Here is an 11,672-nt window from a genome sequence, read left to right as displayed (position 1 = left end):
GTTCTAAACTTTACAAAGAAAAGGAAATCAGAAGTAAAGTGAAGGGTTTTTTTTTGTTTTGTTTTGTTTGTTTGTTTGTTTTAGTTTTTTAGCCTGGAGTTGAAACTAAAATCCTTCAGCAAAGTTGCTTGGACAGCTTCTCTCCTCTTCCTCTTCTGAAAGAGTTTGGCTGTCTTAAGCATCTCCCTTCACATCTCTTTAAAATACAAGCCCTCAAAAGCCACCAGTCTGGCTCTTTTGTGGGCGGGGAGTCAGGGTCTCTGGAGCCTAGCTGGAGAAGGCCCACATTCGAATTAAAGAGTTACTTTTGTAAAGATCCACTTCAGTTTCCCAAGACAACTACTCTGAGGGCATATTGATAAATCTTTATTGACAAAATATTGACATTGACATACTTCTTGGAAGTATATAGTGTGTTAGAATTCTAACAAATTAACACAAAACACAAAAATATTTACAATCTGGTATAGAAGACACTAAGGAAGCATTTGTAACCCTCTTTAGTAAGTCTATGGTCTTGGAAGAGAAACTCAGTGCTTGAAAACTCCCATGTCCTTGGCCACGCCACCATCACCCCATTAAATACAGTCCTTCCTTCCACTTTTGCAATAGACAGACTTAAAAGTTCTGAATGGCCATTATGATGAGTGGCTGGATGCAGTCAATCTCTCCAACCACTAAAAGGAAAAGTTGACTTGGTGATTTAAAGTATCAGAATGTTAGGAAAGGAAATATCCAAGAAATAGAATTAATTTGGGTCTTTTATCGTGGGTTGTTTTTACCCCTAGCATGAGTCCTGATTCTTCTCAGGGGCACCCTCCCCCGCCCTCCATCCCAGTCCTGCTCCCTCATTTCTCTGTCAGAGGACCACTATCTCCGAGCCTACTTCGTTTAGCTTTCACAATCACTTTGACAATAGAAGGTATCAAAAAAGTGTTTTTACAGACTGAACATTTCTCAGAAAAAAAATAAAAAATAAAAATACACAGAACCTGTCTTTAAAAGAGGAATAAAATTACAATTCAGTTTTTAGACACCATTCGCCCGACAACTGCTACATGCAATTCAAGTTTTGAAACAGGTGTAGGATGGGGCTAGACATGGAATTTTGTATGTTATTTCTAATTAAAGATGAGGGGGAAACACTGTGAAGTGCAAAATTAAAAGTCCTGTGCCTTTTTTTTTCCAAAAAAAAAAATCATTATCATTTCTAAATGGACTTCGATAAGCGGAATACCCGCCAATCATCTTGTTTCCCTGGTTTGGCATTTGACTGACAGCTCCCCTTGTCAGAATGTGCCTTTGCCTCACAAGGATCATTCATTCTCTCTCTCTCTCTCTCTCATTCCTCTCTCTCCCTCCCAGTCTCTGTCTCTCTCACTCACTCAGCTGCCTCTTTAGACGAGGGTTGCATGTTGATGATCGGGCCTCCGTCCTCTGCTGTCCTGTAAGCGGTGCCCGGCCCGGCGCCGGTTCCCGGTCCAGTGCCCTCGCTGTCCAAAGTCTGCTGCGAGCGTCACTGCTCTGATTCCCTCTCTCCCTTTCTCGGTGGATGTGTGTGCAGTTTGTTTTTGTTTTGTAGGGTTTTTCTTCCCCTCCTCTCCCTGTCTTTCTTGCTCTGTGCTGTCCATTTTTGTAGGATTGGGTTTGGACTTTTAATCGTCTGAGGTCACATCTATTTCCTCCGGACTCGCCTGCTTGGTAGCAATTCTCCACCGGTTAATGTGGTGTGTCCCTTTTTTCTTCTGTTGAGAATCTGAGCCTTCTTCCTCTAGCTTTTGCCTTTTGAATTTCGTTCTCCGGTTCTGAAACCATACTTTTACCTGTGGGGAGAGACAAGTGGGCATCTTTAGATCCTTCTTAGTGCCTTCCTATCATATACCAGAGGCCTGTCACAGCCCAGGGCTGACCCCAGACCCCCAGACATACATCCTTAGGGCTGACCACTTTCTTCTCCTTCCCTCTGAGAGCAAGCCCCCTCTAGAGAAGCCTTGTTCCTGTCTTTCCAAACCCTACCAAGGAGCCTTTCCCCAAGGGCCACAGTGCCCAAAGTATGGCCGTTTCTCCCACACAAATTCCCACTAAGAGCAAAGGCTCTTTGCAAAGCATGAAAAACTTTGTAAAAATAATAAGAAAAAATATATATGGAAAGAGAGAGAGAGAGAGAGAGAGAGAGAGAGAGAGAGAGAGAGAGAGAGATTCCTTGCTTGCCCAGTGAGTACAGGAAAGACTCAGTCTCTGTTGGCCTAACGTGCTTTCTACTTTCTACTAGTCTGGAGTTGCCTAAATATAGTGCCTCTTCTACCAGGCAAGGCCCTGAGTGGAGGATGGAGGGATTGCCTGTCCTCAGGCCTTGGGGGACACTGGCAGGTAAGCAGGACTGGAAAGGGCCCAGAGGAAGTCAAGTGGACATGGACTTTACAAGCCTCACTCAGGGCCTGGACAAATTGAAAGCTCCCGGAAGACCATGCCAGAGAAAGTGAGTAAAAGAAACTGAATGAGAGGGAGAAGGAAAGAGGTCTCTTTCCTCTGCTCCCGTCCAGTCCTCAAACAGGGTAAAATCAGCTTTGGCTCCAGCCTCCAGAGAGATTCTGGTAACCAGGCCTACCCATAGCTTGCAGCTCGAAGTCATCATTGAGGATCAAGCCAATTGCCTTCCATGGGGAAATTGGGCAGCGAGCTCCATTCAGCGGCACTGCCCAAGTCTGCCCAGCAGTGCGGTGCAGATGAAGAAGACAGCAGTGACTGCAGCCCCCACAGCCCACAGCAGCTCAGTCAGAGCCTCCGGGCTCCTGAGATGCCACTCCACTCTCACCTTTAAGACTGCCACGGGGTCTCACTTGTTCTCCCCAATGCTCCTGTCCCCCCAAAGTGCCCCATGAAAAGCAAAGTAGGAACTGGGAACAAGACTGAGTTTAATTTGCTTTGAGTCTACTAATTAAGGGGGAGGACAGTTCATACGCGCACCCCCCCCCCAGCGTTTGCCCAAAGCCAGTGTCAGTGTGCTCCTGGCTTGACACGCACACAAAGACTCCAGGCAGTGTGGGCAGCGAGGCGGACAAAGACAACCGCTGCCTCCTCTATCCAGGAGAAATCAGGTGGGCCTTGCCTTGTGCCCACCCTGTGCAAACGCGAGAGGCCCTATTCGTTCTTTTTTTTTTTCGTGAAGAAGGAACTTTTTAAAAACAAACAAACAAACAAACAAAACCCTCAATGTGAGCTTCTCAGGGGGGAAAAAAAGTTGCTATACTCTGCCTACAAACGTAACTGTTTACTGGGAACTTTGACCCTGCCTCGCGACTGAGAGTACAGTAGCGCCTACTGTAGACCTAAACTCCCTAACCACCTTGGGACTAACCTAAGCCAGGCCCTCCGCCCCTCCAACCCCGCTATGCAGAAAGAATGTGTCCCTCAAGGCTAGCCCTCTCTGCAAACCGTCTAGTTTTCAGGATCGCCCAGCTTGCCTGGCCTCCGGCTTCAGATTCCCAGGCATTCCCTTAAGAGGAGTAATCGGGTGAGCCCTGGAGTCTTTCAGAACTCTTATCTAAACCACTCTCGGCTCTCTCCAGCCTTGAGCCCAATCACCAGAACACCCTGCTGCAATTAACCATATCTCGGACCCCAGCTGAATCTCCGTGATTCTCTCAAAACTTTGGAGTTGCAGGGGCCTGACCAGCGGAGAAAAGCTAGCCTGTCAGTGAATCTCATATTGCCCTAACAAAGCTGAGCACCTGGAGAGTTACTGATCCAGAACTCGGCGCTGGTCGGAGTGCTGGGCGCTGGCTGGAGTGCTGGGTGCTGGCTGCCTGGGTCTGGATGTAGTGTGGCCTGGCCCTGGCTGCTGGGCCACACTCACCTGAGTTTCCGTAAGACTGAGACTGTGAGCCAGCTGCTTCCTTTCCGCTCCCACCACGTAATGGTTCTTCTCAAAAGCGTGCTCTAGCCTTAAAAGCTGGGACGGCGAGAAGGCGGTTCGAATCCGCTTTGGCTTTCTGGCCAGAGCGTTGTGCAAAAGGAAACTCTCGGGACTTGTGTCGTTCCCTGCAGGGGGCAGAGCAGAAGTACCATTAGGGGGCCTCCCAGGCAAGTGTCGCCGGCTTCTCTGGAGCCGGGCTGGGCATAGCTTCCTAGGTCTCTGCCTAGTCCGCAGCGCCAGACCCTCTCTAAGCTTTTGAAAAGGACACCGGCCCAGTCGTCAGACCCAGGCCCCAGGGCTCCAAACCTGGGCGGTAGCTAAAGAGCAATGGTCTCTAAGGTGGCAGTCCTCAGGCTCCTGACCTTTGCCGGTTCCCTAACTGCCTTAGTACCTCAAGCCTAGATACCTCCACTCTGTGTGTCGAGGGCAGATAACAGGACAACAGAACCCGGGCTCGAGGATTGGTGCCCACCATATAATAATAATAACAATAATAAGTTGTAGCAGTAGAAGAAATAGTGGTAGTAATTCCCTACTTTCTAGCCTATTTTAAAATTTAAAATTAAGCGTAAAAATGACGTCGTGTTTTCTCGCGGAAATTTATTCAAGAATTTTTTTGTTTGTTTGGTTTCTAGTTTTGTCTTGCTATCTCTCTGAGAAATTGCAGAGATCGGTTGAGACGTTGCAGCCGGGCCGGGACAGAAATCTCGAGGCAAGTATGCCCAGTGTCTAAGGCCGTTGCTTCCAGAGTACCCGGTTCTAGAGGTCCCTGGTTGCAGAGAGCTAGGAGAGGAGAGTGAAGGGACTGGAGCCTCGCGGGGATCGAGTTGAGGGTACTCGCCGAGATGGTCGGGCGAAGATCCAAGCTGTCCGTGATATGGCCAGGCGACCAAGAATGGGACTGGCAAAGAATGGGGAAGCTGAGCTCTAAACTTTGAAAGCTAGGCTTGGGTATTTTGGCTTCCCGTATTAAAGGAAGTGAATGTATTTACCACCACCACCACCCAAAAACAGCCGGTAGTCTCAGCGGGAGTGAAGGCAAATTCAGTGCTGAGCTAAGGGAAAAGGTGTTTTACTTTGGTTTGGGTTTTTGTTTATTTGTTTGTTTTGTTGGGGTGTTTTAAAATAATATATAAATATATAAAATGGCGAGCTGGCATACACCCGAGTCTAGACTGACAGGAATGCGAAGTGTTATTGAATGGAAAAGCCCGTCGTTATCGATCGCGCCCGGCGGAGGTAGGTCTTTTATGGACTGCAGTCGGCAAACTAATTCGAACCCTTTTCCTAAAGTTTTAACTTTCTTACCAACCCCAACCCAGAAGCATACAAAATTACTAAATCGGGGAAAAAAATGAAGATATCCAAACAGATCTTCCCTTGTCGGGCCTTCTCTCGACTGGATTTTCTCTTTTCTTTTCTTAAATTTCTTTCTTAATTTCTTTCTTTCTTTCTTTCTCTCAGGAAGAACAAAAACAAAAACAAAAATCAGCAACCAAAGACCAAACGGAACCCGACTTCCCGCCACGTCCAGCGGGTGCCCGGGTTAAACAGGTCGCTGAGAGAACTAGTGGAGCTGTGGAGGTTTCTATTCGCTCTCTTCCCGCCCCTCCCTGGGCCTCCAGAGCAGGAGGAAGGAAACAGTTTGCTCTGAGGTTTCCAAGGTCTCCTTGTCTCCTTAAAGGGGTTGAAGACCTAGAAGTTGCGGGTCTGGGCTGGGGGGACATAGAGTGAGTGTAGAGCAGAGTTGAAGTCCAGTGAACCTGGCCATGTGGCCCTGTCCGAGTCCCTGAGTGATAGACCGGCCGGGAACACGGTCCAGGGAAACAGGATTCAAAGACCTCGCGGGCTCAGAGCTTCTTGACAGCGGGCTTCGTCGCCCAGCATCGTGTCCCAGCCAGCCCGACCCCGGCCCGAACCACGGGACACCTCGTTTGCACCCTTTTACAAAGGGTCAAGGAGTGGGCAAGCCAGTAACCCAAACGAGCTTCAGAGACTGGGGACCAAAGCCTCTCGGGCCCCTAGCTGCCCAGTTTCAGAACCAAGAACCCGGGCTGACCTCCGCCCGTCCAGGCCTCGAGGAGCGCCCACCCGGAGCAGGCCGGGCGCAATGAAGGAGGCGACCGGAGCGGCGTGCTTCAGTTCCGCGACGTGGCACGTACCTTGGAAGCGATGACCCAGATATCGGTAGCGGTGGATGAGCCAGGGGTAGAAGGTGGACGGGTCCCGCTGCTGCGAGGCGAAGAGGGGGTGTGGCGAATGCGAGGAGGGCAGGGGGTGGGCGGCCAGGGCGTGCGGCGGCGGCACCGGGTGCACCGGCACGGCGGGGTTGGGCGGGTGCGAGACCGCCTCGGCGAACACCAAGTCCGGGTTGGAGTAGACGCCCCTGCCGGCGGCGGCGGCGGCGGCGGCCGAGTGGAAGCCGTTGAGGAACGGATTTATGGGACTGGAATTGGCGTAGCTGAGTGCCGCGGGACGGATGGGATCCTCGGAGCGCGAGGCAGGCAGGGGACTGTCCTTGGCCACCAGCGACTCGATGGTGAAGCAGCGCTTGGGCGCCGGCTGAAACATGCTGCGCCGAGGAGCGGGCGCGCTGGGCTCCCTGCTCCCGGCGACCGCGGCGCGCTGCCTCCGCCGCCCGCTGCCCGCGGCGAGGACCGAGGAGAATGGGGGACTCGTTTGTTTGGGGTGGGGGTGGGGGTAAGGAAAGGAAGGAAGGAAGAAAGGAAAGGAAAAAGGAAAGGAGGGGGAGGGGGAGGAGAGGCAAAGCCGAAGATCCCGAGAATCTTGCACCAAACGCGCCCAACCTGGAGAGAGGGGGGAAAATCCTTCCAGAAGAATTTGCAGGCGTGGATTGGGGTAATATTTTTTTGAGCGAGGTGGCGTGGGGGGGGGGGAGATTGGAGTTAGAGGCAGGGAGGGGGTTTTCGGGGAGGCAAAAAAAAAGTTTTCTCTCCTTTGCAAAAGGCGGGCAGGGCGCCCTAAGTCCAAGGACAATCCATGGAAGTGTTCGCTTCTTCACTAGTAGTGCAAACGATTTGTTAGTTCATGAGCCTAATTAGTGCGGGGATCACATAAACAGCTTCCTCCGAAGCCTGGTAAATGGCTTGATGATTGGTCGCTATTACTCGCCCTGAGGTGGAAGGGGGGAGACTCTTTAAAGTGCGTCAGAGGGAGGCGAACGCCTGGGAACCCGGAGGCCTGGATCCGGGCCCAGAATGGAACGGAGTCGGCGCTACTGCCCCGGCTGTGCCTCCAGCCGCCCGCCCGGCCGCCGACCTCTTGGTGTCTTCGCCCTGCGCTCCGGGCTAGCTCCCTCGCTCCTGCGGCGCCCGCTGCGGCTTCTCTCCTCCTCCTTCGCCTCCTCCGCTTCCCTCTTCTCCTCCTCTTCCTCGTTCCTCTCCTCCTCCTCTTCCTCCTCCTCCTCTTTCCCCCTCCTCCTCCCCCTCAGCCACCGCCTCCTACTGCACCCACACCACTCCCACCGGGGCACCCGGGTCCCTGCAGAGTCTCGGGGCTGCGCTGCCTTTGCTGCGGACCCCTGGATCCTAAGCCTGCGGCGCTGGAGCTGATGGGACTGAATCACGGACGGACACGCAGATTTCTTCACACCCTAAGCTCCGCTGCGGTTGTCCCCTGGAGGCCCGCGCCCGGGTCACTGAGATGGCTTCGGGCGCCCGGCGAGGGTAAGCGGGCGGGGACTGGTTCCGGGCAAGGGCTAACCCGCTTCACTCCTACCAATCCCCACCCCCAGCAAAACTCCCGAGGTTTCCTAGGCGCTCGAGGGGGGGGGTCCTCCCACCCCTCCAACCAAGCGTAGCTTCGAGGTTCCAGGGTCCACGCGTTTGCAGTCTTTGACCCGGCTGGTTCGTTTTTTTAAGTTCAAACCTGAGGGGCCAGCTGCGCCTGTACCGTGGCAGTGGACTTCCAGCTTGCACCCAAGAGTTTCTGCTTATCCTTTCTGGAGGGTGGTCACTTCTGTCCCCAAAACAGCTCTTTCTGGGAAATGTGGGGTTATTTGGGAAAGGAGTCTTGGGTCCTAGGTCAGAAGCTGAAGTTATGACTGTGTTATCGTTCCATTGTCCTTAGTGGCGTTGACACTGTTCCCATTATTGCTATTATTACTGTACCTATTTTTATTCTGACATCTGTTGTCCCAGGGCTGGGTTGCTCTACAAATCCAGGTTTCGCAACCTGGCACTTAGGATTGTGTCTCCGGTCCTAGGCCCTGTCCGCATTTTCGAGCTTGCCTTCGGTTTTGGGATGATTTTAGGGCCGACTTCTCTCGTCCCCATTGGCTCACGCTGAGGCATAATTATGATCACATCCCCCCAGCCTGCTGGCGCTGCTCTCTGTTTATTGGTGGTTAAAGATCTATTATCTATTCATCAGCCGCCTCCCCCCCCCCACACACACACCCTTTGCCAATTACATTCTTCTAAAGTGAAGTACCAGCAGGTATTTTACAATTAATGATAATTTTTTTCTGGCGTCCTTTAAATCTGTTACTCCCAGGTCGAAGCCATTTATCCTAAGAGGGATAAAATATCTGTGCTTGGTGGCTAGGTTGCCTGAGACCCGGGAGAAGCAGATCTGGAGAAGACAGACGTGAAGTCCTCTAGAGGGACTATGAAAGCCACCTGATTCCACCAAGGGTCTGGGTCTTAGGACGCTCCAGGTAGTCCCGGCAATAATAATAATAAGGAGAGGTCTCCTGTTTGGTTTCTTGGGGTTTTTTTTTTGTTTTGATTTTTTTGTTGTTGTTTTGTTTTTCCTCTACTGCTGTTCAGGTTGTGTGCGTTTCTTGTATAGCGTTCATGTGAGAAGGCAGAAGCTCAAGGGAGCCCCTAGGTAGAATGGGAGTTGAGAAAAGTGTTTCCACCTCAGCTTTGCTCTCCTCGTGGTATAAATCTGCCCTTGCCTTAGACTTCAGATCATTTCACCTTCTATTCTAGATGGCCTTCTTTCTTTGTCCCTTTTTGGGGGCAAGTTCAGAGATTATGGGCATTAGATTCAGCCCTATAAAAAAGGGTATGCATTTGAGGCCACATTCTCCTCATTCCTGAACCAGACCCCAAATATAGCTGAGAAATCTCTCCCTAGTTTCATCTGGGTTGTGGAAATAGAGGCTGTGCCTCTGAAGACTGGAGCCCAAAGAAGGGCGGAAGTCTTGGGCCATGCCTAGTCAAGCAAGATTCAGAGGAGCTAGGGCTTCTAGAAACAAACGCTAGAAACAAACGCTTCCACTTGGTCACACTGCAGATACTCTGGAGGAGGGTGAGAAGGTGAGTCTTGTCTTGAATGGGTCTGCAATGCTGTGACTACAAATTAGGACCACTAAACTCTTCACTCAGAACCAAATACCTCCCCCAGCATTAGCATCATTAGCATTAGTACGCTTGGCTGTGGGTATCACAGCCATTGACTTTGAGCGGCAAGGAATCCAGACCTGTTTGGAAGATTTGATTGAAACTCCCATATGTTGGTGGGACTTACTTGATCCCTCACCTCTCTGTACCAGGGTGTACTGGGGAAATGTCTTGAGGGAATGAGCACCTAGCTTCAGACAAGGGCCTCCAGTCTCTTGCATGAGGCAGGGGCATATCACCAGTTTCATGATCCTCAGCAAGCCACCAGCCTCTTGCAAAGTTCCCTTCTACCATTAGATTGCCGACCCGAGGTGGTCTCTGGGTGCCCTGCAGGTAGCCAGTGCTCAAGAGCAGCAGGAGCATTTGGCAGTCAAGTACATGAACCCAAGGAGGCTCTGCCCCTTCTCGCTCAACCTCCACTGAAGAAGAAAAGCGGGTTTCCGGTGAGTCAGGCTGGGTGCAGAAGCCATAGATGCCAAATAATCTATGCTAATTCATGCTCCCAGCCCAGAGGTGCCCCGGAAGAATCTGGTCTCCTCAGCGTGTAGAGGAATTAACTAGAGAGTAACTTATTAACCACACTGACCAGCAGAGGCGCACCAGGGCTCCGGGCATTCAAGTCCAGCTTGAGACCCAGAGCTCATAGATGGCCTAGCAGAATTCTAGTCCTAGGTTCCTTAAGGACCCAAGAAGCCACTGTTTGGTTAAGTACCTGTACACACAGCTGGGCTGATTCTCTTTGCCCAGTGTGCACTCCAAGTCACTGGGGGATTGGGCACCATGGTTTTTGCAGAGGACTAGAAGACACATGTGAATGTTCTAATAATGCATTTGTCTCTTACTGAAAGACCAGCGTCAACACCTCAGTCTCTCCTGACCTCATTTTGTCATATGTAAAAATGCAGCCCGTACAGTCTAGAAAGCAGACAGGAGCAGTGGCCATTGAGTTTCTGTATGGCCGTATGATCAAACAGTTATTTAGTGGAGTAAAGGTAATTACAGACCCCGTTTTCAAAGCTGTACAGTACGAAGTGTGAATTTTACTATTTGTAGTTATACCTAATAAAACTACCCCACCCCCAGTACATTGGTAGCTTTACTGTGTGACCTTGGGCAAGCTAAGCTATCCTCTTTGATTCTTTTTCCTCTTCCTCCAAATGGGAATAAACAATAATACAATAAATAGCATTTGGGATTGTTGCAAGAGATTGGCAAAGCAAACTGTTCAGACAGTGTCTAGCACATATGGAACCTTAATAAAAGCCAGCTCCTCTCGTGGATGTTGCTGTTATTATGTGCCTCCAGCCAGGGCATCACAGACCGAACAATAATGCTGTAAAAAGGCATCCACAGTAACCTCACCCCTGCCTGCCGTGTTCCTCTGTGCTTCCCGTAGGAGGTGCTGGATTCTTGAATCTCTACAGGTATCAAAGGGTAGTGATCTCTGAGGATCTGTGATAACCATGGGCTTTGAGTATCCTGCAAAGCCTCTGTTTACAGAGAAGCAGTGCCCTCAACTCTGCTTGTGGGGTTGCTAGGCCCCAGAGCTATCTTGGGTGGGTGGATAGCATCAAGCAACTCTAACGGATAGAACTTCCTGGGACAACTAGATGTGTATCACAAATGTCTGAATAAATGTGTTAGAAGTTGTTGAGGTTGGGTGAGCTTAGCTCATTTTTAGTGTTCTGTACATTTTCGTCATTGCTAGGCTGGTGTTTGGACCCTGTAGTGTCCCAGAGTAGTGAACCTCACTGTATACCACCAGTGGCCCTCAGGCTTGTGTCAGATGTCCTGAGAAGGCCCACTCTAGCTCTGGCTGCGAAGTTTCTCCAACTCTGTAATTGTGATCCCAGTCTCCCCGGCCTCTGAAAGCTACAGCGGCTGTGGGAAAACGAAAAAAGAGAATTAAGACCTTAAAAACATTTTTTAAAATTATCACGGTAAATCCCTTTCTGGCGTTGTCCCCAGAGTTCTCTCGCGGAGTAGGCAGGGATGCCCAGGGCCGCGATCCGCGTGTGTGCAGCGGCGCCTAGTGGCGAGGGATTCGAGAAGGCGCGATGCCCTCTGAGCTCCCTGAGAGTGCAAGGGGTTGCAGACCACTGCCACCAATCTCAGTCTGAACCAGAGGAGAACCTCTGAGGAGGTTCATGGGACTTGACCTTGCTTCCCACCTGTCCCCATCGGCTTCAACTCAATTCACCCTCACTGGAATTTCCCCTTCTCTGGGAGCCAGGCTTTCTTCTAAAGGGAGCAAGGAGGAATGGATAGGATACACTCTAACAAGGACGTGGTGACGGGGACTATCTAGGCAAGGGAGATAGCTAGTTACTGCGCAAGGCGAACACAGCTCCATGACTAAGTACCCGGATATCGTTGCTTAATCACTG

General features: G+C 50.9%; 1 protein-coding gene and 1 non-coding gene across 3 annotated transcripts in view; one reads left to right on the top strand and one right to left on the bottom strand.

Moving 5' to 3' along the window:
* Positions 1–345: 345 nt before the first annotated feature.
* Emx2 (empty spiracles homeobox 2) lies at positions 346–7,013 on the bottom strand. 2 transcript variants are annotated; one of them, NM_010132.2, is made up of 3 exons: positions 6,079–7,013; positions 3,857–4,041; positions 346–1,823 (listed from the first exon to the last, which is right to left on the bottom strand). In NM_010132.2, exons 1-3 carry the CDS (start codon positions 6,485–6,487, stop codon positions 1,656–1,658), a joined length of 762 nt encoding a protein of 253 aa, NP_034262.2. In that variant the 5' UTR covers positions 6,488–7,013; the 3' UTR covers positions 346–1,655. The 2 variants fall into 2 exon arrangements, with proteins under 2 accessions (NP_034262.2, XP_006526720.1); XM_006526657.4 differs by lacking the exon at positions 3,857–4,041 and having other exon boundaries at positions 1,720–1,823; positions 6,079–6,947.
* Positions 7,014–7,067: 54 nt separating this feature from the next.
* Positions 7,068–11,672, top strand: part of Emx2os (Emx2 opposite strand/antisense transcript (non-protein coding)) — a 33,532-nt gene continuing 28,927 nt past the window's right edge. Inside the window, exon 1 of the transcript NR_002863.2 lies at positions 7,068–7,602. This is a non-coding gene — a non-coding RNA (Emx2 opposite strand/antisense transcript (non-protein coding)). The remainder of the gene's footprint in view (positions 7,603–11,672) is intronic.

This window comes from Mus musculus, chromosome 19 (assembly GCF_000001635.26).
Source record: "Mus musculus strain C57BL/6J chromosome 19, GRCm38.p6 C57BL/6J".
Lineage (NCBI taxonomy): Eukaryota > Metazoa > Chordata > Mammalia > Rodentia > Muridae > Mus > Mus musculus.
Note: the sequence above shows the minus strand (reverse complement) of the source record. Positions and strands in the feature narration are given on the sequence as shown.